The sequence below is a fragment of the Ceratotherium simum genome, chromosome 7 (genome assembly GCF_057802395.1).
Source record: "Ceratotherium simum simum isolate JZ-2026a chromosome 7, ASM5780239v1, whole genome shotgun sequence".
Classification (NCBI taxonomy): domain Eukaryota; kingdom Metazoa; phylum Chordata; class Mammalia; order Perissodactyla; family Rhinocerotidae; genus Ceratotherium; species Ceratotherium simum.
The window spans coordinates 4,011,970-4,039,556 of NC_141906.1; the positions used below are offsets into that span (position 1 = coordinate 4,011,970).

The window sequence follows — 27,587 nt, forward strand, 5'->3', positions numbered from 1 at the left end:
GCCCTCTTTCCACGCCTGTGTTTGTGTGTGCACTTGTGGGTGTGTGTGTGTATCCCACTGAACATCTTCATTTTCTGGGTGTCTATTCTTTCTGCAAACTAATTTCCTTCACTCTGTTCTTGGTTCCCAGTTGTCAATATGACTTTTACTGTGCTCTGGATTGACAGAGAGGCAAATCTGGTCCCAATTCTACTTTCCCAATACCACATAATTATAGTTTTGGGGTTTTGTGGCTCAAAATTTTGAGAGAAGTATCTAATTTACATGATCCAATCAATTGCTTCCGGGGTGACCCAGTACAAACATGGCTGCCTTTCTTCACCAGGTGGTGAAGTTAGTCAGGAGTTAGTAGGGGTCTGTGCAATTCCAAGGAGAGAGGGAATGGGCTGGGCAGACACTCCCAAATATCTGTAACAGATGGATTTGAGTGGGGAGAGTGAAAGCAGGTAGACCTCTAAGGAGGCTATTGTAATAGTCTAAACGAGAGATCAACAGTGGTAGTGGTAGGTGTGGAAAAGAGAGGCCTGAATCGAGACCCACAATCAGGATAGAATTTAATAACTGATCAAATGGAAAACTGGGGAGAGGGGGCTCAGAAAGAAACGATTCAAAGATATCTCTGAAGTTTCCATGCCAGAGACTAGGAAAATGTCTGCTGTATTTTCATAAAACATTAGAGATTGTGTGCTCTAATACACCTTCCCTTTACAAGAAAATAAAACTGGGGCTAGAGAGAAAAAGTGACTTGTCTTGAGTAACTTGAATCAACTAGTGGCAGAGTAGGAATTAAGACTCAGGGAAATTGGACTGGGCCAGGGGGTGGGGATAAAAATATGGACCTTAGCTGGGGGGCGATGGTGCTGCAAGATTCCCAAGGACACGGATAAGAACAATATTCCACAGGAACAGTTAAAGCCGCAGAGTGAAAGATAGCTGTGTCAGCAAGGAGAAGATGACGGAGCAACAGGGGTGAGCACTGAGTGGTAAAAGACGAAGTAAAAGCTGGTCAGGACCAGGGCTAGTCATAGGTAGTTACAGACGTGTAAGAAGTCTAGTGAGCTGGGGACCAAGGACGGTCTAAAGAGGTTACTCATCAGTGGCAGTGCAAGTCAAAAGCCAGATTTGCATGGTCAGCCAGCTGGCTGGCAGTACCTGAATGGAAGTCAGGTAGTACCATACGCATAACAAACCCAAGAAGAAAAGATGATTTTGGTGGAGAAGGTGACGAATTTGCCACATTATACATTTTGAGATTGGGTTGTTGACAAGAAATTCAGGTGGAGATACTCTACAAGCCTCTGGAAATGTGGGAGTAGAGCTTGGAAATGTGGTCTGAGCCAGATCCATGTCTGTCTGTCTGTCTATTGAATGAACCTGATAAGGGCGACATTATAGAGAGAAGGGAAGAAGTTTCAGTGTGGCCTTATATTTGGTGGGGGTGAGAGGAGAAGATCTCAAAATAAGGCCGTTTGTCTTGGACAGTGGAGTGGTTTCAGTGCCACTGGAGATTTTGGGAAACTGTAAATTTTACCATGCTTTGGTGACGTATTAGAAGAACTGTTTACAAAACAGTTATACAACAACTCTCTCAACAAGAAAAAGAGCCTCAGCTAAAAAAAGGAGTCTTAAAAAAGTCTCAACTAACAAAGACATGAATTAAAGGGCCCATTTATTTACGTAAGGCAGATGAATTATTTTAAAGACAAAAAAACTTGCCACTAGTTTTGGACAATTTCAAGAACTACTTCTTCTTTGAAGCATTATTTAAATAATTACAACTCTGAGAAGGAGTCTATTATATGAGTGGAACCGTCCTAGGCAGTTTCTTAAGCTTTGGTCACCATGCTATTACCATGTAAATTTGTCATCCTTATGATCCAATGGCAGCCATTTTAAATGGAGCAATTATAAAACTCTGCCAAACAAGGAAAAGCCAAGGATACTTACAGCAGAGATTAGATCCTTCATCTTAGGGAGCTTGAATCTCAGGCAAAGAGAAAGAGATGACGGGGGGGGGGGGGGAGGTGGGGGGGGGAGGGTGAGAAGGGAGGGAGAGAAACAGAAGCAACTGAAAAAGAAGGAGAAATTAAAACACACAGTAAAAGTATACATAAGTAGAAGCCATGAGACAGTAAAAACAATACATATAAGATCTGAGTAAGCAGAAACTAGTAACCCTAGAAAAAAGTTAATCGTAGAAGCTAGAGATAGAGAGGAGCCAAACCAAAATAATTATAATTTACTAGAGCAGAGAGCCAAAGATGTTTACTATTGAGATTGCAACATGATAGTCTAGTTGCAAAGTTGTGTAGTATCTTGAACAACCTTTGAGTTGCCTTCCAGTCTCTCAGAGACCTAAGCTATGTAGCTTAGATAACTTTCTTATTAAAATGAATAACCTTATAATAATTTCCTTCTTATTATCATGTATAGCTTATAATAGCCCCTTATTACTTAAGTTTGCCTAAAATGTGTCTTTGACTTATGCAACCTAAAAGACACTTATATAAAAAGACTTATGCAACATGACACTTTTTGTTTAGCTGGTAAGTGATTAGTTAGGAAAGGAAAGGAAGAAAGGAAAAAAGAAGCATTAAACTACATGCAGGGTTCCCAAAGGGGATGTGTGTGTTGTAACACCCATTGAAGAGGTGCTCACTATATACATATGTGTATGTGTGTGTATAAAATCAGTAGATGAAACAAATAGGAAGAACTGGAGATAGAACAAATGAGCATGAATACGAAATAAATATATAGATTTACTATATTTAAAATAAAGATTTAAAATAATCGATAGAGACTAAAATGAAAAAATAAGAACAACAGTATTTCAAAAAAAATAGAACTTTGAGGAATGAATAGTGAATTTAAAAATTCAAAAAATGGGTTACACAGCAGATTAGATACATCCTAAGAGAGACTTAGTGAACCAGAAAAAGATCTTACCTAGATTGTAACACAGAGAGGCAAAGACATGGGAAACATGAGAGACATGGTGAGTAATTGTTGCACAGGAGTTGAGAGAATTGGAGAAAGTAAATACGGGAAGAAATAATGTCTGATATTTCCAGGAATGAGGAAATATTAAAGAAGTTCATTCTGTTTCATTAATGACCAACAAAAACAGAGTCACAACCAAACACATCACAATTAAACATCAATGACAGGAAAATCTTAAAGGCAACCAGAGAAAGAAAAGGACCAACTATAAAATAATGACAATTAGACATTTCATCAACCATAATAGATATCAAGAGACAACGGAATAATATCTTCAAAGTACTGAGTGAAAATAATCATAACCTGTTGACTCTATACCCAACTAAATTATCATTCAAAAGTGAGGGCAAAATAAAGATACATTTAAACAAAGTATGAGAATGGATCACTCATAGATCTTCATTGAAATATCTCAAAATATGTACGTGGGTAAGAAGGAAACTGATCCCAGAAAGGAGTGAGAATTGTAAGCTAAGAAAAGGAAAATGTAAACATGTTGATGTATCCAAATAAGCACTAACTGTGAAGACTATTATCTAGCTAGGAAAGATCACTTTTTTGTTAATTCTTAGAAAATGAAAGCTTTGTCTTAACAATTTATATGCCTCCATTAGTGCCTGGCACAATGTGGACTTACAATAAATACTTGATGATTAAACGAATATGTAATGTGTTTATGAAATAGGTGTCTCATCTCAATGTTAGGTCCAATTCCCTGCTTTCTTAATGAGGAAATTGAAAACATAGAAGACTGACCCAGTATTGTATGACATATTGAACCTGATTTACCCTTTAGAGAACAGGAAAGATATTAAAAGTTTTCAATAAAATTATTATAGTTTCACTTATTATTGTAGGTCTGAGCCTACTTAACAATAGAAAGTGACTATATGCTGAAGAAATTAGTTAGTTCTAAGACTTTCCTCTATTAGTTGTCTCTAGTCTCACCCATTTTCTAAACACCACAAGAACTATGAAGAAATGGACATTCATTTATATTCATTCAAGAAATATTAATTGAACATCTATTATAAGCCAAATACTGTATCAGGTCTTGAGGATGTAGCAATAAGGAAGATATATCTAATCCTTGTTCTCATAGAATTAATAGTTCAGTGGATAAGAAATTCATTAAATGAATCATTGTACATTAGGAGAATGTAGGAAGTTAGCACATACTTCCTATTGTTTACTGTGTGCTACAAGGAAATCTAAGGGGAGACTATCTGCTCTCCAGTTTATAATGTGGTAGAAGTGATTCCAAGGGATTAAAAATACGTGAGGCAATATATAGTCACATAAATGTTACAGGGATAAAATAAATTCAAGTGTTTGGGAAGTGGCAAAACTGCTAATATTCTTGACAAAAATAAAGAGATAAGGGAAAAATAAAAACATATGCAAAGATAATATAATTTCCTATTTTTTAAAATTCTGAGGAATATCTTTTCCAAATATTCCATAATTTCTCAACTTCAGCACAAAGCAAAAGATATGACTGAAAATAAATAGGAAGTATTATTCTTAATTTTTAGTTATTATTAAAGTTTGGACATCAACACTACTCTTTCACTCACTATCTACCAAGCCCCCCAGCCCTAGAAATATAATCTTTGATCTTCGTTAACCTATTAACATTTGGGGTTCTCTTTTTCTGACATTCTTTTGAGATGATTTGAACATTTTAAACTCTGAAAATGAAAGCAGATGCTTGTCTTCAAAGAAGGTTCCCAAAAAATATATTAGCTGATGTCTGAAACTACTATTTTTAGGAATAGTGCTGTGCACGTTGATCTTCTCAGTACTTTTTGGGTGAAGTAAAGACATGTTATTATACCTACCACCTAGACAAGATCTGAATCATGTCAATTTCAAAAACAAGATGGTAGTATAATTAATATATAAGACTGCTTTCTCAAATGGAGAGCTCTTATAAATATCTACCACCAAATTCTTAAAACTTCTGAATAACTAGTTATAGGAACAAATAATCTTTCTTCTTCTTCTTTTTATTAATCAATAAAGAGAAGGACTAAATGGTGAGGCTATTTATATGCATCTTTACAAAATTAATACCAATGTGAAAACTGTGAATGTGCAGAACATACAATGCCAGCAGATCACTTTAATTTTCATTTGCAGAAGTACACAAAGTATAAAATGATAAGAAATGGAGTAATGAGGTAAAGGGATGAATTTCCCTTCTCTTGTTCCATAGAAGCAGTTTGAAATTCAGCTACAATCAGGAAGACCTGGAGGACTTGGTTATGCTGAATTCCTATTCTAAGAAACTGACCCAATTCAAGGTCACATTTAGGATAGAGGATCCAAAGATAAGAGGGGAATTCCAGGGATTTGGAACGGTATTGGGTCCTGCGATGAAACCTGGAATTGCCTGTGTTCCACTCACCTCAGCCCTCTGAAATTCTACTTGCTTCTTCTGTTTATTTGTTCATTCATCTTTTCATTTCTGCAATTAGCGAGTTTCTATTGGATGAAAAGGACTTTTCTATAAATAGCCATCACTTCTCCCCCTGCAAGGCCCAACTCAAAGGTCTCTGTGTCTGTAACTTCTACCCACCCCCTCTCCTCAATAACTCAAATCCTCTCACCACATAGAAATCACCTGCTCCCTTCTCTGGGTTCCCACCCTGTTTTGTTCACAACTCTATTACACACGGCATGTATCACAGAGTAACAGAGTAAGCGCTTATACAGCTGTCTCCCATGTGAGTACGTGAGATACTGGTAGACTGAGCTGTCAGCATTCCTCAGCAACAGATCATGCTGTAGCTCAAGGGATCTGGAGTAGCGTTGTAAATAAGAGCGCAGGGTCTAGAGTGAGATTACTAGCTTCCAATTCCGGCTCCACCTGACAAGAGACAAGTCAACTAGCCTCTTTGTGCTTCAATTTCCTCATCTGTAAAATGGGGATAAAAGTAGTACCTGCCTCATGGATTGTTGTGAGGATTAAGTAAGTTAATATATGAAAATAATTTAGGAGAGTGCCTAGTATTTGCTCAATTTGTTATCCAGCATTATTTATTATTATTATTATTAAATTAGGGTTGGGCCGCAGTCACTTGGGATTGGAGCAGTCTTTGCTCTTCACTTGGTACTTCAAACTGAGAAGTGCCAGATTTTTTAGGGGGAAAGAAGACTTTCAGGTTTTTTTCTTTCTTTTTTTTCCTTCACATTTCATCTCTTCTGAGTTGGACTTCTTGTACAAAATGTCTCTTGGAAAGATTACTTATTAAAATAAAAAATAAGTTTACTTATGAAATGTCATTTGATAATTTAGTTGGCATGAAGTTACCACACTAATACACACAGTCTACAACAGATTGAACTCAAGCGATTTAAAATGACAGAAGAATAAGTGCATTATCACAGGCAGTGGCAGTGACAACTATGACTCATTGGCGAACCATCCAAATTCCACTGTAGGTTTGACCAAACCATTTTCCACGAGAGTGATAATCAAACTCTCTGACATCTTCATTTATTTGTTAATCATGGCAATGTTAGTATAAAGAGTGCTTTTTGGAGAAGATGGAGGAAGCAACATGTAGGTTATTAAAACAATAAAGGGACACAAACTAGCCTGATTAACTTTATCTGGAAAAAGTTTATGTTCCACTAAAATTTTATGGCAATGACTATTTCTTAATGAACATTTTATTTTATTTATTTTTTATTTTGAAATTCTCTCTCTGGATTAGTAAAACTGCTGGAAAAAGATAATGATTTCAGATACAAGTCGAGGCATGAGCCATCATTGCTACTGTGGAAAGATACACCTTACAGGTACCAATGCAGAAAAAGATAATTGTTCTTCTCTTTTCTAAGAGTCACAAACCCCTAAGGGAAGAAAGGCTTGGAATGAAGCAATGAGCCTCTCACAGATGACACTGTGTGGCTGTGGGCAGGTGGTCCTGGGTAGAAGACCCCAACAGCATTCTGACCGGCACACTGGTTTGCTCCCTGGATCCCCCAGTTCTGGACGGAGGGGAGAACAAAGTGCTTACAAATGTATCTGTGCTGTAAAGTTCACACGGAGCTTTCCTGTAATCTAATTGACTGGTCATAGCAAGACCTAGTGGTTCTTGGTTCCACATGAGGAAATAAGGATCAGAGAAGACAACTGACTCACTCAAGTTCACAGAGCAGATAGATGGCAGACCCAGAAACAGAACTTGAGGGTTTTTGATTCCATTATCTTAGGGAGTCTCACTTATTCCTCAGGCTGCTTTAATTTATACTGAGCACTTTGATGCTTAGGGTCCTACCCCTCTTCAGTGTGAAGGGCAGAGTACAATTGAGTCTCAGTAACATCTAACAACTTATACATTTTATCCTGAATTTTCATTTTACTTTGGCTGGGAATGTACACATCTTTTTATTGATTTATTTGTTCAACAAGCATTCATTAAGCTCCAGCCACGTATCCAGCTCATGAGTCAGAATAAAGGTTACATAAAGTTTCAGTCAGGGAATAATAAGTCTATACAATTAATCAACAAGAATTAAACATATCTAATAAGCTTCCTCCCTCTTTTTCCCATTCAAGAACAGATATTATAAGCCTTCTGTCATTTTTTCATTATCAATGGATTGATTATTTACTTTGTGAATTTGAATCTAAATCTCAATGATCTGAAAAGTGACTGGCATACTTCTTTGATTTGGGCATGAGCTTGGAAACTGCAAGTGAATTTCAGTATTAGTTTAAGCAAAACATAATTAGTAGTGTCAAATATAACCACGATCATCATCATAAGTGTTATTCACCTCCATTTCAAGACGAGAAGGATGAGGTCTAGAACTGTTCAAGTTTACATAGAAAGCAAGTTGTAGAACCAGAATTTGAACTACAATCTTTTCATTAAACTATATTTAATTTAATAATTAAAATTAAACGGTGATTTTCCTGGATGTATCCAGAGAATGGAAAAAGCAATGGAATGTGGAATAGCTCTAATATAAAATATGGACAGCCTGTAGAGGAAAATAATCAGACTTCTTTATTCAAAGAGATGTCTAGAACCAATCCCATTTTTTTCCCAAGGAAGATTCGCCCTGAGCTAACATCTGTTGCCAATCCTCCTCTTCTTTTTTTTTTTTCCTTGAGGAAAATTAGCCCTGAGCCAACATCTGTGCCAATCTTCCTCTACTTTGTATGTGGGTTGCCACCACAGCATGGCTGACGAGGGGTGTAGGTCCGCACCTGGGATCCAAACCCTCGAACCAGGGCCGCCCAAAGCAGAGCGCTCCAAACATAACCACTACACCATAGGGCTGGCTCCACAATCCCACTTTTAAGGCTACACAAATCAAATATACATTAATTCTTCAAAATCTAAACCACAGCCATTTTTTCAACATTAGGCACATAAATCTTTTTCCTGAAGAGCTTGAGTGTTTTTATATCTATGATTTACCATTATTAAAGATTCTTAACTAATAAAAATATTTTATCAGAGTGCTATTTTTCTTCATAGCATTCCTAAAGAATGAGAGAGGAATGGATGCCATTTCAACATAAAGATGAATAAACTAAAGCACTGGGAGGGCAAGGTGTTTCTTCTAATTTGCCTGAGTACTTTAGTGTCGATGCTGTTAGACTATATTGGTATGGGAGAGAGTCACTGTTTATGACCTATGAGACTGAACATCCATTTTTTACTAACATTGATGTTATTTCACTGAGTACAAACTTTATAAAAGCAGAACCTTTCTGATCTATGTGCATTTTATTTTATACATTAACCTTGAAAAAGTCTTTACCAAATGCTTTCCAAGGGCTGAAACTCTGCTAAGCCTGGGGGCCAGTGAGGAGTACGAGTGACTGCAGCGCCGCACAGCGCTCTCCTCTGGGGCAGTGCTGTCCAATATAAAGACAATTATGTAAAATTGTCTGTAGCCACATTAAAAACGTACAAAGAAACAGGTATAGTTAATTTTAATACTGTATTTAACCCATAGTATATAAAATATTACCATGTCAACATATAATGAACATACAAATTTTTGAGATATATTAAATTCTTTTTTCAAACTAAGTCTCAAAATCTGGTGTGTATTTTGAGAGGTGTACGTGGCACCTCTCAATTTGGAGCAGCCACATTTCAAGAGCTCCACAGACACATGTGGCTAGTCTCAACTGTCCTGGACAGCACAGGTCTGGGGAACAGCTGAACCGTCAGCCAGCACTAAGAACAGCGTCAGCGCTGAGGCAGGGGAACGTAGGACAGCTTCTCAACTGTGTAGGGCTGGAATGCGACATTTCAACCAAGTTCAAAAGGGTGAGCTGGCATCCGCCACGGGACTGGGGAGAGTAGGGCACTTTCACGTCAGTCTTAATATCCACGGCCTGCAAGGGAGAGTCACTGTGGTGTGCTGGGAAGACTACAAGAACTTTTGTGCGGCTGGAGCAAAGATTATTACGGGGAGCGGGAGAGATGAAATGAAAAGGCAGGCAGGAGCCAGTTCATGAAGAGCTTTGTAAACCGTGCAAGGAATTTGGACTTTATTCTAAGGAATCTATCCTTTCTAAACACTTTAGGCCTGTATTTATGGAACTAGCAATTTCAAACTAACATGTGCTCCTCTTCACTGAAATACAGTGGGGAGTAAGAAAGACGGCGATGAAAAGGCTAAAGCTAGATGACCATTTATTAGATGTAACCAGGAGTCTAGTTCTGGGTTAGATGAGTCTCTCAGGCCATTTTCAATTCTTAGATTTCATGAATCTAATTCTTCAGCTATTACTGCATTGGAATAGAAATTATGCTTAACAAAATGTGAACTGTAATTTATAAATTATGTTTGGAGGAAACTGTATATAACACGTATATGTGTTAGATATTTACACTAAAATTTCTGGCTGTTAGTTCAAATAGAGGGTATGAACAGTTCTACAGGTTGTTTTTGGAATTTTCAAAGTAATTCATGGTAGTTGTAAGTGTTCTGCTCCAACTCGGAGGCTTGAACCTATCCTCTGGAGTGCCCATGATATGGAAGAGTACTGGAACTGTACTTATTTGTAGCAGCAAAAGGCACCAGGCTTTAGGTTTTACAAATTAAGCTAATCACTTGAATTACTGTATAATTCTACTAAGTATATTGTGATTACAAGTGCAGTGGTCTTCCTTGTCCTAATGGATTATAGCTTTTTGAAAGCAAAAGAAGCGATTTATATTTCCCTCAATATATGGGTTTTACTATGTGTCACAAACCGTGGCATATTTCCCATAGTACCTGATAATCTTGAATATATTTAGTATGAACTTATTAGAACAAGAAAAGACATTCAAATATAGTCGCTGCATATTATAGCCTGACAAAATACATGTTTGTTAAATAAAGATATTGCTTAGGAACTGTGCTAGGTTGGATAGTGTCCCCCAAAGTTCATGCCTACCTGGAAACTGTGAATGTGACTTTATTTGGAAATAGGGTCTTTGCAGATGTAATCAAGTTGAGACGCAGACTTACTGGGTTAGGGTTGGCCATGAATCCAATATGACTGGTGTCCTTACCATAAGAGGAAATTTGGACACAAAGACAGACGCACAGGGAGAAAGCCATGTGGCAATGGAGGCAAGGACTTAGTGATGCATCTGCAAGCCAAGGAACACCAAGGACTGCTGGCAACCACCAGACTAGCAACAGTCAAGGAAGCATTCTCCCCTGGAGCCCTGCTGACACCTTGACTTGGACTTCTAGCCTCCAGAACTGTGACAGAATAAATTTTTGTTGTTTTAAGCTGCCAACTGTGTGGTACTTGGTTACAGCAGCTGCAGGAATCTAATACAGAGACCTTCCTGGGCCCTCTATTGCTCCTGTATTTCCTTTATGAAGTAGGTCTCTTAAGAGACTTCTATTTAATACACTTCACAGATTAATCCCTTTCTCTGTCAAATGAATTGTCTCAGGGTAGTATTCGACGCGCTAGCATCCTATAGAGTCCTGCTCCCACCAAAAGAGCTGTATGCTTACAGCCCAGAGCACTCCCTATTGCCATTACATAATTTAATCAAATATTACCAAAACTGGTGAAATATGAATGCGAAAAGGAAAGACAGATGCTATTTCCATGAAAAATAAGTTGGAGACTTTGGAAACTCCTGCTAAAAGTGAGTCACGTAAAAAATGCAATCAAATTAGATGTGGGTGAGGTAATCATAAAAGACTGAAAAATAACGAAAATCTAGAAAATATGCTCATTCAGATTGCTTTGTAAGTACCTTTGAATTCTTACTTAATTTTAATAAAAATGAAATCAGAACTTATAGAAGAGATGCCATGGGTGTGGGTGATGTAAGACTGGACTTTGTGGAACTGCAGTTAGGACCCAGGTATGTCCATATTTATACTGCAATGCAGAGGTTCTACAACCCTCCACTTGCATCAACTTTTTCTATTAGCCACACAATCCTAACTTTAGACTACAATCAATACAAGGGTTTCCACTACAAGTAGAGGTTTACTGCACCACGTTTTTATTCAGGCCCTTATTTGTCTGTAAGCTGTGTGAACACGGAGGCTCTTCAGATTCCCTCACATTCTGCCTTCAGTTCTCAGTACAATGCCTGGTATGTAGCAGCCTCTCCCAAAACATTTTTTGAATAAATGAGCACAAAATGGAAACCGATTTTTTGTTTTTCCCTTTTCCAAAGAATTATATTATCATCAATAAAGTTATATTATTATGGGCTGATTTGAGCCATAAAAATAGACTCACAGAGAACTCAATCTTATTTTAATGGCATTTGCTAAAATGGGGTTTTACCTACACATATATGAATATTTTCACTTTTACTATATCATTAGTCATAGCCCTAATATATTTTTCACACCACGAGCTTTCTGAAAATACTTAACTTGTTCCTATTCCACATCTTCACACGATTTCTATCTAATACCACAGTGTTACTTTCCCAAGTTTGCAGAGTAGGATCCTGAGACAGAAAAATTAACTTAATTCCCAATTATGCCTCAAATTTATGAGCTTCCAAATTCTAGATTCGCATCGACGTTGCCATTAACTAGGCTGTACCCTTGAAGAAACTCCTGGCCCTCTCTGAGCCTCAGTTTCATCAGTTATCAGATGAGGTTTTTTGACCTGATAATCTCTAGGATGCCCTCTAGCCCAGAGTCCTCATTTTCAGCACCAGAAAATTCTGGATTTTCTTAAAAAAGAAAAAACGTGACTTCTCACTGCTCTTCTTTCCAATGTGGGAGACACAGAACAATACACATAGCTAGCTAAAGAATGACAGAAGCGATAAGGTGGAGACATGTTAGTGAGTATGGAGTGGGAAGAGAAAAAAGGACTCAACACAGAGGGTGAGTTTAATCTCAGCTGGTATAAACTCTTTTTGAGAAAAAATACCATGGAATACTCTGTGCTCCTATAACCCACAACAATTTTCTTCTTTCTTGACTAATGGAATATCAGTGGTAAGTCAGAAGGGCCTTAAGGAATGCAGCTTAAAAAATTAAAGACTTAGGATAGGAGAGCATCATGGCGGAGTGAGCTTTCTCGTGAACTCTTCCCTGGATAAGATACAACAAAAGGAACAGTCACAGACCAACAACGGAATCCCAGACAGTGAAAAGCAAGATCGGAAAGATCCACACTGCCGCACATCTGAGAGTGGAACGTGCTGGGCCCCGGGAGGAAGTGAGGAGAGGTAAGGAGAACTCCTCTCCCTCCCCATCAGATCAGCGATCCCGGTCTGTGTGGCTCCCAGAGAGGGGGGAGGGGCAGCCCTCTGTGGGGAAATCGTAGCTCTTCGGGCTCTCTCAGCCAGTGGGAAACTCCCACACAGAGGACTCAGAACTGCTACAGGATACCATCAACATCTGAGCACCCCAGAGAGCGGATAACGAGGGGAGAACGAGAAGCCTCCCACGCCAGGGACCCAGGGGCCAAAAAAAGCGGACCTTGCAGCTCACCTGACCAGACCAGACCAAGCAACTGACCTGCGGATCAAAGTGAAAAACCGTGGCAGAGCACAGGGGCCTCAGATTACACAGCCCTTTACCACCACACAGTGGTGGCGGGTGGAAATTGCAACCAGAGATTTCCAGGATGAGGAAAAACAAAGCCAACACAGGAACCACAATGCAAAGATACATGAAATCACCAGACCAGAAGGAAAATGACAAGCACCCAGAAACCAACCCTGAAGACACAGAAATCCATAACCTACATGACAGAGATTTCAAAATAGCTATCATAAAAACACTCAACGAAGTACGAGACAACACAGGGAAACAGTTCAATGAGATTAGGAGTTTCTTCACACAAGAGATTGAAATCATAAAGAAAAACCAGTCAGTGCTGATGGAGATGAAGAACACAATGGAGGAGATAAAGGAGAATCTGGAATCTTTAAAGAACAGAGCTGACAATATGGAGGAAAGAATTAGCATTATAGAGGATAGGAATACAGATATACTCCAGATGGAGGAGGAGAGAGAACTAAGACTAAAAAGAAATGAGGAAAGTCTCTGAGAAATATCTGACTCTATTAGGAAATGTAACATAAGAATTATAGGTATTCCTGAGGGAGAAGTGAGGGAAAGAGGAACAGAGAACCTATTCAAGGAAATAATAGCTGAGAATTTCCCAAATCTGGGGAAGGAGCAGGAAATACCAGTAAGCGAAGCCAACAGGTCACCTAAATATATTAACAGACAAAGGTCCTCTCCACAACACCTAGTGGTAAGGCTAGCCAGAGTCAATGACAAAGAAACAATGTTAAGGGCAGCTAGACAAAAACAAAAAATAATGTGCAAAGGAACTCCCATCAGGCTCTCAGCGGATTTCTCAACAGAAACTTTACAGGCTAGGAGAGACTGGAATGATATATTCAAAATACTGAAAGACAAAAACTTTCAGCTAAGAATACTCTATCCAGCAAAAATATCCTTCAAATATGATGGAGAAATAATAACTCTCCCAGATAAACAAAAGCTAAGGGAGTTCATGGCCATGAGACCCCCACTACAAGAAATACTCAAGAAGGCCCTCAGGCCTGAAAAAAAGAAGAGAAAGGGAATACAAAGCTTGGAGCAAGGAGAAAAATAGGTAGATAAACTCAGAAAAATAGTAGATCTTTACCAGAATAGGTTAGCAACCACTTAAATACTAAAATCAAAGATCAAAGGAAGGAATTCACCAAAAATAAATTTAACCTCATCACTGTAAACACACAGCCACAACACAAGATAGAATAAGGTATAACAAGAATGACTTAGAAGGGGAAGAGGAAAGCGATTGAATTGACTTAGTATAAGGAAATAGGAGGCCATCAGATAACTGACTATCTCATACACAAGATTTTTTACACAAACCTCAAGGCAACCACTAAACAAATAATCAAAACAAAATCACATATGATAAAGAAAGAGAAAACTAGAAGAGTCATAACACAGAACAACCAAACTGAATTGGCAGTCTGAAACAAATGGGACAAGAAACAAAGGAAATGCAAAAGAACCAGAAAATAAGTGACAAAACAGCAACATTAAGCCCTCATATATCAATAATTACCCTAAATGTAAATGGATTGAACTCTCCAATCAAAAGATACAGAGTGGCAGGATGGTTTAAAAAGCAAGACCCAACAAAATGCTGCCTCCAGGAAACAGATCTCAGCACTAAAGATAAGCACAGGCTCAGAGTGAAAGGATGGAAGACAATACTCCAAGCTAATGGCAAACAAATGAAAGCAGGTGTTGCCATACTCATATCAGATAAAGTAGACTTCAAGATAAAACAGGTTAAGAAAGACAAAGAAGGGAAACATATAATGATAAAAGGGACACTCCACCAAGAAGATATATCACTTATAAATATATATGCACCCAACATAGGAGCACTAATGTACATAAAGCAACTATTAACAAACCTAAAAGGAGACATTAACAACAACACAATAATAGTAGGGGATCTTAATACCCCACTTACATCAATGGATAGATCATCCAGACAAAAAGTCAACAAAGAAATAGTAGACTTAAATGAAAAACTGTACAAGATGGACCTAGTAGACATATACAGAGCACTCCATCCAAAAACAGCTGACTACACATTCTTCTCAAGCGTGCACGGAACATTCTCAAGGATAGACCATATGGTGGGAAACAAAGCAAGCCTCAATAAATTTAAGAAGATTGAAATCATAACAAGCATCTTTTCAGACCATAATGCTAAGAAACTGGAAATGAACCATGATAAAAAAACTGGGAAAGTGACAAAAATGTGGAGATTAAACAACATGCTACTGAACAACCAATGGATCATTGATGAAATTAAAGGAGAAATCAAAAACTATCTGGAAACAAATGAAAATGAAAATATGCCATACCAAAACATATAGGATGCAGCAAAAGTGATCCTGAGAGGGAAACTCATAGTGATACAAACCCACCTTAACAAACAAGAAAAAGCCCAAATAAGCAACCTTAAATTACACCTAACAGAACTAGAAAAAGAAGAACAAACAAAGCCCAAAGTCAGCATGAGAGAAATAGTAAAAATCAGAGCAGAAATAAATGAAATTTAGACCAAAAAAACAGTAGAAAGGATTAATGAAACAAAGAGTTGGTTCTTTGAGAAGATAAACAAAATCGACAAACCCTTAGCCAGGCTTACTAAGAAAAAAAGAGAAAGGCTCAAGTAAATAAAATTAGAAATGAAAGAGGAGAAATTACAATGGATACCACGGAAATACAGAGGATTATAAGAGAATACTATGAGAAATTATATGCCAACAAATTGGACAATCTAGAAGAAATGGATAAATTCTTAGACTCATACAACCTCCCAAAACTGAACCAAGAAGAAATGGAGAATCTGAATAGACCAATCATAAGTAAAGAGATTGAAATAGTAATCAAAAACCTCCCAAAAAATAAAAGTCCAGGACCAGATGGCTTCTCCGGTGAATTTTACCAAACATTCAAAGAAGATTTAATACCCATCCTTCTCAAACTATTTCAAAAAATAGAGGAAGATGGAACACTTCCTAAATCATTCTATGAGGCCAACATCACCCTGATACCAAAGCCAGACAAAGACAATACAAAGAAAGAAAATTACAGGCCAATATCGCTGATGAACATAGATGCAAAAATCCTCAACAAAATATTGGCAAACCGAATACAGCAATACATTAAAAAGATCATACACCATGATCAAGTGGGATTTATACCAGGGACTCAGGGATGGTTCAACATCCGCAAATCAATCAACGTGATACATCACATCAACAAAACAAAGAATAAAAACCACATGGTCATCTCAATAGATGCAGAGAAGGCATTTGACAAGATACAACATCCATTTATGATAAAAACTCTCAACAAAATGGGAATAGAAGGAAAGTATCTCAACATAATAAAGCCTATTTATGACAAACCCACAGCCAACATCATACTCAATGGGGAAAGACTGAAAGCCATTCCTCTGAGAACAGGAACGAGGCAGGGCTGCCCACTCTCACCACTCCTGTTCAACATAGTACTGGAGGTTTTGGCCAGAGCAATTAGGCAAGAAAAAGGAATAAAAGGAATCCAAATAGGTAACAAAGAAGTGAAACTTTCACTATGTGCAGATGACATGATTTTATATACAGAAAACCCTAAAGAATCCATTGGAAAACTATTAGAAATAATCAACAACTACAACAAAGTTGCAGGGTACAAAATCAAGCTACAAAAATCAGTTGCATTTATGTATGCTAATGATGAATTAACAGAAAGAGAGCTCAAAAAGATAATACCATTTACAATTGCATCAAAAAGAATAAAATACCTAGGAATAAATCTTACCAAGAAAGTGAATGACCTATACAATGAGAACTACAAGACATTATTGAAAGAAATCGAGGATGACATAAAGAAATGGAAAGATATCCCATGCATGTGGATTGGAAGAATAAACATAGTTAAAATGTCTATATTACCTAAAGCAATCTACAGATTCAATGCAATCCCAATCAGAATCCCAATGACATTCTTCACGGAAATAGAAAAAAGAATACTAAAATTTATATGGGGCAACAAAAGGCCCCAAATAGCTAAAGCAATCCTAAGAAAAAGGAACAAAGCAGGAGGCATCACAATCCCTGACTTCAAAACATACTACAAAGCAATAGTAATCAAAACAGCATGGTACTGGTACAAAAACAGACACACAGATCAATGGAACAGAATTGAAAGCCCAGAAATAAAACCACACATATACGGACAGCTAATTTTCGACAAAAGAGCCAAGAACATACAATGGAGAAAGGAAAGTCTCTTCAATAAATAGTGTTGGGAACACTGGACAGCCACATGCAAAAGAATGAAAGTGGACCATCTGCTATCGCCATTCACAAAAATTAACTCAAAATGGATCAAAGACCTGAATGTGAGACCTGAAACTATAAAACTCATAGAAGAAAATATAGGCAACACACTATTTGACATTGGTCATAAAGGAATCTTTTCGGATGACATGCCTACCCAGACTAGGGAAACTAAAGAAAAAATAAACAAGTGGGACTGTATCAGATTAAAGAGCTTCTATAAGACAGACAAAACCAGAATCAAGATGAACAGACAACCCACCAGCTGGGAGAGAATATTTGCAAAACATACATCTGACAAGGGGTTGATCTCCATAATATATAAAGAACTCACACAATTGAACAACAAAAAAACAAACAACCCGATCAAAAAATGGGCAGAGGAAACGAACAGACACTTCTCCAAAGAAGATATACAGATGGCCAATAGGCACATGAAAAGATGTTCAACATCATTAATCATCAGGGAAATGCAAATCAAAACAATGCTAAGATATCACCTCATGCTCATTAGAATGGCTATAATCACCAAGACAAAAAATAACACATGTTGGAGAGGATGTGGAGAAACAGGAACCCTCATACACAGCTGGTGGGAATGCAAACTGGTGCAGCCTCTATGGAAAACGGTACGCAGACTCCTCAAAGAATTAAAAATAGAGATGCCCTATGATCCAGCCATCCCACTACTGGGAATCTATCCAACGAACCTGAAATCAACAATCCAAAGAGGCTTATGCACCCCTATGTTCATTGCAGCATTATTCACCATAGCCAAGAAGTGGAAGCAACCTAAGTGTCCCTTGACTGACGACTGGATCAAGAAAATGTGGTATATATATACAATGGAATACTACTCAGCCATAAAAAAAGACAAAATCGTCCCATTTGCAACAACATGGATGGGCCTCGAGGGTATTATGTTAAGTGAAGTAAGCCAGAAGGAGAAAGACAAACACTGTAAGATCTCAGTCATATGTGGAATATAAACCGACACATGGACAGAGAAAACTGTACTGTGGTTACCAGGAGCAATGGGGGTGGGGGGTGGGGGGTTGGCACAAGGGGTGAAGGGAGTCATATATATGGTGATGGACAAACAAAAATGTACAACCCAAAATTTCACAATGTTAAAAACTATTAAAACATCAATAAAAAATTAAAAAATAAAACAAAAAAAAATTAAAGACTTAGTCAACTCTTTATGTTTTATTATCATAACAAAGTAAAATATAGTCTTACTAAAATATGTCATAAAACAATTGCCATATGATCTCTAAATCTTGATCTGAGCAAATTTATAATTAAGTTTTATTCCCTAAACTATGGATAATGTTAAGATAGAGGCAACCAATATTAGGTTCTTTTTATAAGCTACACAAATATTCCTTTTTCTACTTCTTTAGCTACTTAAGTAACTCAATAGGAACCACTGAAAAGAAATCTAAATACATTTGGTAAATAAAAATGATGTAGGGTTTCAGATGGTCCAACAAGATGAAGAATTTACCATTGGAATTCTGTTAAATAACTGCAGGAGTTGTATTTTTGCCGTGGAAAACTTTCATCATGAAACACAGCTATGAAACAACTTTGGCTTCAAACAGAAAGGCTATAACAAAGTGCCTCCCAGCTAGACTTGGGTTCAGGAGGTTTATGGGAGTGAGCAGCAGAACAGAAATGTTTCAACAAGTCCCTCAGCTGATTGAGTTAGCATTCACAAAGCAGAGTAACCTACACATCACATACCCTTTGTTGGCTGGTTGTTTAGAATAGATGGATGAGTCACTGGATTTTATTTTAGCAATTGGGCAATGTAATTCTCCTTTTGCCCAAAATATTAAAATGCAGAAATGTGAAACTCAGAAGAGAGGTAATGTCAGCCCTCATACAGGATGCTTATCAACCACTGTGATGGATCAAGAAATTCTTCTGCTCTTGTGATTCCACATGTCACATTGGTAGGCACAAATGATAAATCACCTCATGCAAAAAAAAAAAATCTATTATTAAACTAATCAGTAAACTACAGTATATTTTTTAAAAATTGTGTGTGGGGGAGAGGTGTTCGAGGGAGGAAGCTTGCAAACCAAAAGAAAGCTGGCGTGAGAGAAGTATAGGCAAGATTCCATCCTGCATGATTTCAAGTACAAATGAATCCCTCTGGGAGTTTGGGGAATTAATATATATATATATATATTTTTTTTTTTTTCCCTCTCAGACACTGTTCAGAATTAATGAGGGTACCTGCGACGATGCTGGCAAGCTGCTGGGTTCTGGTGATGGGGTAGATGCTGCGTGCCTGAACGATTGCTGAAGCGATTTTCTTGGCATGCTTCTCCTCCCCGTATGTTCTCAGGATAGATGCAAGTGCCTGTTGATCTAGAGCGTTCACAACATCAGCTGCGGTGGGCATGTCAGGGTACCTACGCACAAGAAGAGCCAATTAGTTCACTGACGTCAGTTTTCATTGACAAGAGGTGAAACTTCAGAGTGCTGTGACACAAAGTCAGGCATGCACACATAGTCTAGGAGAGCGGCTGAGGTTTTTAAAGTCAGAGACTGAAATCCTACACGAGCGAAATAGATTTTCCATTTCAAATACCCATCATTATGGCAAGTGGGGACTGTGTGTGACATTCATCAAGGCCAAGGGCAGCAGGAAGTTAAAATATTTTATTAACCTTTAATTCACAAAGAAGTTATTATTACTCATGCAGATTTCCCCTAAACTAAAATAATGGAAAATGTTTGGATTTAGTTTGTTCAAAATTTACTGCTTAAACTTGTTTTTCAGTATAGAAGATACCAGGCTTAGTGACTGATATTTAAATAAGCCTAGATCTCAAGAACTTAACTAAATCTAAGACTGTAAAGGAACCAACTGCTTATATGGGGGCACAGATTGAACTTAGGAAGTCTATAGACGAAGAGACTGCTGGTCAGTTTTCCTCACAAAAACTAGAACAATCTTAATGTTAATAATGTATATTATTTCAAATGTTTAACAATATCGGCTTATACACCCACGACAAAAGTCACCATGGGGTAAAACTTGGTAATCAACAAATTGTACTAAACAAGTCTAGATGGTAATTTCAGGTGAAGGAAAAAGAAATACCAACTTCTGACCAAACAGAATAAATCATAATAGCAAGAAATAGCGTTCACTCTGTCAGATCATTCCAGTTTACCTTACTTTAGGGAAATGGGTCAAGGAATTCTAAGTGATGAGCTAACTGAGACCTTACTTATTAGAAGGATAGCTTTGCTAATAGTACAGTTACTACTCTTGTAGTTAATATGTTGGATTGATTGTTGGTACCATATTGTGAGGACGTAAAGCAACAAGGATATGATAGCTTTAAGACCTGAGGATCAAACCAGAGGGGGGTTGCCAAGAAACACCTGAATCTGTCCTTAAAAATACTACACTGCACCTGTTAACATGCCTAGTGCCTCCAAGAGAAAATTTTGTTGTTGCCCTTTGCTTGTCCTCTATTTTGCCATGACTTCCATCTCTCTCTCTCTCTCTCTCGCTCTCTTTCTCTTTCTGTGTTACACCTTGCTTTCCAGACCCTGCAATTCTTGTTTTATTTCTGGCTGCCATGGCACCCCCAGACCAATGAATATCCTATAAGGTAGCCCCGTTTCCATCTCAATAGGCTTTGCTCCTTCAATAATAGCTTTAAGGATAAAGATTTGGTCTTTAGAGTCAGATGGAGCTAGATGAGAATCCTGGAATTTCTACTCATATTGGGTAAGATTTTTAACCTAGTGGAGCCTCAGTTTCTAACTTGTGAAATAAAAGTAACAATGCTTACCTCACAGAACTGTTGGGAAAATTAAGGGTGCGTGTAACTGTAAAATACAGTATAATGCCTGGCACAGAGAAGCTCAATGAATGCCAATGTCCCTTAGATCTGGCCCATTCCTAGATTTGCCAATCGTTATTCTTGGCCTAATTGACAAAATCCCTGCTAGATCTTACCTAGTTGTGAATTCAACTGCCCAAATCACTGAGCATTAGAATGAACCTTGTTAATAATGGTAAATTCAGACTCCATAGGATATAGTCCAGTTCCACCAGGACAATTTTAAGATTAGCAAGGATGTACTTAGCAGTTTTTTGTAATACTTTTCGACTTCTGAGTAAGAAAATTAAAACAGCAATTGTACCTATAAGTAGATAATAGGCACAATTTTATTTTACTCTCACGTTACTTTGCATAGCAGTCTAGAAGTTTCTATAGTGCTACAAGGCAAAAGCGGCAACACTCTGGAAAGCAGGCAGGCTGCTAGGAGGCTTCAGAATAGACATTCATATAGTGAAGAAGACACAAAATCTGGCCCCCAACTTAACAGTTAAGAAATCTTGTCAGTCCTCCAGAGACCACTGATTTACAGTGACTACATTCTCAAGAGAAAGAAAATATTAATGTAAGTGGCAATTTATTTTTACCTTCTAGTGAAGAATACAACTGACAACAGAGCTAGACCCGCAAGTCCTTGAAGCTGTGAACTTCTTTTGCCACATGGTAACCTTATAATCTGAAAGCTGTCGTTGAAATTGGGATAGCACAGAGGAAACTATGCTATAAGATTCCAGTGTTAAATGGCAACAGGTTAAGAAAGCCTCTTGGATCCATCTTCATCACAAGGATATATCAGCCTCCAGGATCTGACCAGTCATGTCTTTTGGCTTCGACTCCCTCTCCCCATAACACCACTTGGATCAGCATTGCACATATTTGTGTCTCTGACTCTCCTTTTTCTATGAATTCATGAGAACCAACTCCTCCTTTCTGAATACCACATTCTTTCTTCAGAGCTGTTAGAATCTTTGATTAGGTTACAGTCTATGCTATCCACCTGGAAGCCATCCTGCTTTTTAAGATATATCTGCTCATCTCTAATCTCATCCATTATGTATTGACTTAGAGTTTAATTCTCAAGGGCAATCTTATTTTCAAGTTCTTAGGTGAGAACCTCAGAACTCTGATTCACAGACCACAATTTGCTGATAAGTCTTTACATTAACACTATAGGGATTTACTACCATGAGCTGGAAGCTTTGTTCATGGTATTTCAGAAGGCATCCTCCTCAGCAAGACAGAGGAACAGCAGAAATTTGCTTGACATTTTATTACCTCAGCACAACAACTTCAATCTCCAAACATGAGGAGATATTTGACCTTTACTATTAGTCACTGGTTTTTAAAGGATTTTTATTATTTTCTTTTATGATCACATTTTTCATTCTATGAATGACAACTTGTGCAAAAGAAGGTATAAGACTCAGAACAAAAATGTTCCAACAAGAATGGGTCACAATCCAAGTTAACAGGTCATATCAAAACATGGGGAAAAGGCTACATGTGAATAATTACCATGGGACAAAGCAGTTTGTGGGAAAGAAGTCAAAGTCAACTCCATGTTAATTTGTTGCCTTAAACTGGACATTAAATTTCTTATATATAGGTTCTTCTAATAGACTGGAAGAAATTTTGGAAAACCTATTTGTTTCAGTAGAAATGTCTATGCAAGTCTAGAATTGCAGATTAGTAACAGAATGGTTTGCTTATTTATATATGAGAAAGTCTAACGTTCCTAGAGAATAAGCTCCCCAAAGGTAAGGCCATGATACATAATTTGGTGGGGTGGCAGGGAATTGGGGGCATGAAATGAGGGAGAAAAGCATGGTTAAGATTTGCAGGTACAGGCTGTTCAGTTCCTGGGCCAGTGTTGGGCATAGAAACAAGTGATAATCTAAACTTTTAAAATCAACTTAGATGTAAAAGAAATTATCCTATACTTTCCTAGAATGTGACCCACTTTGTGTTATTTAATATATATGTTCTTATTTGAACAATGGAGAACAAACACTAGTATTTTCAGGATGGTGAGGAATGAAGAGGCGGTGTAAAGCTGTCTATGCATAGTACTGTGTTTGACATAGTATCATAAATTGTAGTTTGTCTCAAGAAGATTGAACCCAAGTGACTGTACAAGAGACAGGACAAAACACACAATCGCTGATCTCTAGGATCTTGCCTTTTATGCAGCGTTCAAAAGAATATGCATGAAATATAGTTCCTTTTACTTCTCACAAGAGGCAGAGTTGGGTCTACATAAAAACGGAACCATCGTTTCAGATCATATTTATCAACTTTGTTAGTACTTTAAAATCTCACATTGTATCCATAAAAAAGATAATCAGTATGAAAGTTATCTTCTTCCCTATTTTGTATAAAGACAGCAGTGATTGTTTTTTTTTTTTTTTTTAGAATCCCCAATCTAGAGAAACTGTAAAATCTATAATGAGTAGCAAACAAAACTGATTTATTATGTATGCATAGTGTTAGGTGTGGGCGTGTAATAGGAATTCGGCAGTCTTAAAAGGAAATTAAATTCAGAGTGTTTTGGAAAAATTGATTTCTTGTTGTGAGAAGAAATGCTTTATCAATACTCACCTGCCACCATCCATTCTCATGTCCAAGGGGCCGTCCTTCCGAAGGGAAAAACCTCTTTCAGGAGCATCAAGTTGCATGGAAGAACACCCAAGATCCAAAAGAACTCCATCCAAAGTCCCTGGCTCCACTCCAGCTTTCATTAATAAGTCTTCTGCCTGGCTGAATTGGCCCAGCATGGCTCGAATCTGTTTACTGTGAATAAACCCAGGAGATGGAGAAAACACTTCTGTTATATTAAAGTCTTTCTTAAGGTCTATAATCAATGGTAGGGAGCACATCCTATTATTATATTATTCAACCAATACACACTTACTAAGTGCCGACCACATGCTTAGTGCTACATACAGACATGTGGACATGCAAACTCTACATCTTTGGTTTCAACACCAGAGGTGATTTAATGTAATTCTGCTCTTGCTAATAAACACTATTTTATACCTTTGTGAACGTATACAATTCTAATATATTATAAAAATTCCTTTGTCAGACCAGGTCTTTCATTTTTTCTTAAAAAAAATTCTTAAGTCTGTGGGTCGGGAAAAGGAGCATATGCCATTCCATCAAAAGAATAAATTTAGAGATTAAAAATGCTGGCAAGGATGTGCAGAAAAGAGAATTCTGTGACCTGTTGGTGGGATTGTAAATTGGTACAGCCATTATGGAAAACAGTATGGAGGTTCCTCAAAAAATAAAAAATAGAACTACCATATGATCCAGCAATTCCACTTATGGGAATATATCCAAAGGAAATGAAAACACTATGTTAAAGAGATATCTGCACCCCCATGTTCATACCAGCATTATTTACAATAGCCAAGACATGGAAACAACCTAAGTGTCCATCAATGGATGAATGGATAAAGAAGTTATGGTATATATACAATGGAATATTATTTAGCTAAAAAAAAAGAGAAGGAAGTCTTGCCATTTTCGAAAACATGGATGGACCTTGAGGGCATTATGTTAAGTGAAGTAAGTCAGACAGAGAAAGACAAATACTGTATGATGTAACATATATGTGGAATTTAAAAAAAATAGAGAGAGAAAACCAAACTCACAGGAAAAGATTTCAGATTTGTGGGTACCAGAGGCAGGGGATGGGGAAAGGGGAATTGGAGGAAGGTGGTCAAAAGGTACAACCTTCCAGATAAATAAGATAAATAAGTACTAGGGATGTAACGTACAACACGATGATTGTAGTTAACACCGCTATATAGTATACATGAAAGTTGTTAAGAGAGTGAATCCTAAGAGTTCTCATCACAAAGAAAAAAACATGTTTTTTCTTTTCCTTCTTTTTGTATCTATATGAGATGATGGATGTTAACCAAACATTGTGGTAATCATTTCACAATACATGTTAAGTGAATTCATTATGCTGTACACCTTATACAGTGCTGTATGTCATTTATCTCAATAAAACTGGAAACAAAAGAATAAATTTAATGAGTAAGCCAATTTAAATACAATAAGTAATAAAACAGAAATCACAGAAAGAAAGACATGTCAAACATCTTCAAGCCAACCATTTTAGCTTTCTCCATATTTTTCCCATAATTTAGGATAGGGCTGCTGTGCAGCTGCACACTTGAAGTATGAAACTACGCCTAAAATAAATGCCTTCTTGCAGAGGCAATGTTTTAGCTCTCAGCAGGGATTTTGAAGTGAATGGATCATTCAGAATCAACAGACAGGCAAGGAGTTGGGATTACCTTACAGCTATACTAATTCTTCTTCCTACACAAAGTAAGATGCTGCCTTCAGGGTTCTTCAGAAGCCTTAGGGCAACTGGCAGGCATTTTGGAAGGGGAATGAGAAGAGAAAAATGGGGCAATACTCCCAAGACCTCATTCCCTCCGTCTACAGGTGGGTAGAGTGAGTGTGGATTTCAGCAGTGTTGGGGAATTCATATTTATGGTTTTTACTTATATTTATTTGTTTAAGGAGAACTTCACAGCTCACTGGTAATGTTTTCTCAAATTCTGATGGAGAAAGTGATTTTCAGATCCACTCACCAAATATTCATTGAATTATCTGCTATGCGTCAGGCATTATGTTATTCGGAGGTACATAAAGATTAATAAAGCATGGCTGTCTGAGCTTTGAGCTGAGAGGAAGAGATGTATAAATAAATAGTTTGAAAAACAACCTGATGAGTGCTAACAGTAGAAAGATAAACAAATTGCTATGTCTGTATTTGGAAAATATAAAATGAATGCTAATACTAGCATTGAAAACATAAAAATAATAGAATCTTGGGATTAGAAGGCAACTCATAAATCATTTATTCCAATTATTTAACTGATGTTTGAATCTTTTCCCTCTCCACCATCACTGCTGGGGGCCGGGGAGGAGAGTCATTGTTTTAATCACCTCCCATTCACGCCATTGGTGTGGGAGGGATTCCCATTCTAGGATTATGGAAATGGCTGAACACAGGACACTTGACACTGGACAGGTGAGATTGACAGGAGTTTATCAGTTACATATACTCACAGGGCAGGAGCACACTACATGCCATGTGTGGCTACATGGGGGGTATACTCAGGACAGAGTGGACAACCAGAGGCTGTGGGAAGCAGGTTTTGTGGTATCAAGAGGGTGGAGTGCTGTTGGTTCCCATGAGAGGATGTGATTGGCTTATTTGAGTAATACCATGAGCAGGCAGGGAACTGAAACCTGCTACTCAGGCATAAGTAGATATTGTGCCTGATCCCTTTGATAAGGAGGGTCCTTTGACTGAAGAACCTTATCTGTGGGACCACAGTGGGGAGAAGAACTTGTGGTTAGGCATTCGAGACTCTCCCAGTTTCCCCAGAGGCCAACACCACACAATATTGGGCTTTAATTTTAGGCCTTACACCAGTCATCTAGCTCATGTTTGAACATTTCCCATAAGAACTCACTACTCTTTTTTTAGCCACTTCTTTTTTAGTTAAGTTGATAGCTGTTTCCTCATTATTTCTTTTTTTTTTTTTTTTGTGAGGAAGATCAGCCCTGAGCTAATATCCATGCTAATCCTCCTCTTTTTGCTGAGGAAGACCGGCTCTGAGCTAACATCCATTGCCAATCCTCCTCCTTTTTTTTTTCCCCCACAGCCCCCCAGTAGATAGTTGTACGTCGTAGCTGCACATCCTTCTAGTTGCTGTATGTGGGACACGGCCTCAGCATGGCCGGAGAAGCAGTGTGTCGGTGCGCGCCCGGATCCGAACCCAGGCTGCCAGTAGCGGAGCGCGCACACTTAACCGCCAAGCCACAGGGCCGGCCCCCTCATCATTTCTCTAACTGTTATCTCTGCTATCAGTCCATATAAAACAATTGAAAATCTATCACCCCACAGCTTTCTACATATCTACTAGTAATTATTGTCAGGGATATTTGTTGGCTGCCTCTTAGTTGCCAATCTCTCTATTCCAACAGGTGCACAAAACTTCAGCCATGTGTTTTGAGAGAAACTGATCCTATCTATGATGGTTTGTGTGTCAACTGGGCTAGGCTATAGACCCAGTTATTTAATCAAACACTAATCTAGGTATTGCTGTAAAGGTATTTTGTAGATGCAGTTAACATTACAATCAGCTCAATTTAAGTAAAGGATATTACCTTCAGTAATGCGGGTAGGCCTCATCCAATCAGCTGAAAGGCTTAAAGAACAAAAACCGAGGTTTCCCAGAGGAAGAAGAAATTCTGCCCCAAGACTGCAATATCAGCTCCTCTCCGAGTTTCCAGCCTGCTGGCCTGC

General features: G+C 37.9%; 1 protein-coding gene across 2 annotated transcripts in view; it reads right to left on the reverse strand.

Annotated features, from left to right (window-relative positions):
* The window catches only part of METTL15 (methyltransferase 15, mitochondrial 12S rRNA N4-cytidine), a 191,742-nt gene that overhangs the window by 25,791 nt on the left and 138,364 nt on the right, over window positions 1–27,587 (reverse strand). For both annotated transcript variants that reach the window (XM_087433064.1, XM_004418549.3), the window contains exons 4-5: window positions 23,846–24,037; window positions 19,620–19,798 (exon numbers count right to left, since the gene is read on the reverse strand). In XM_087433064.1, the coding sequence (XP_087289190.1) occupies window positions 19,620–19,798; window positions 23,846–24,037 (371 nt within the window). The remainder of the gene's footprint in view (window positions 1–19,619; window positions 19,799–23,845; window positions 24,038–27,587) is intronic.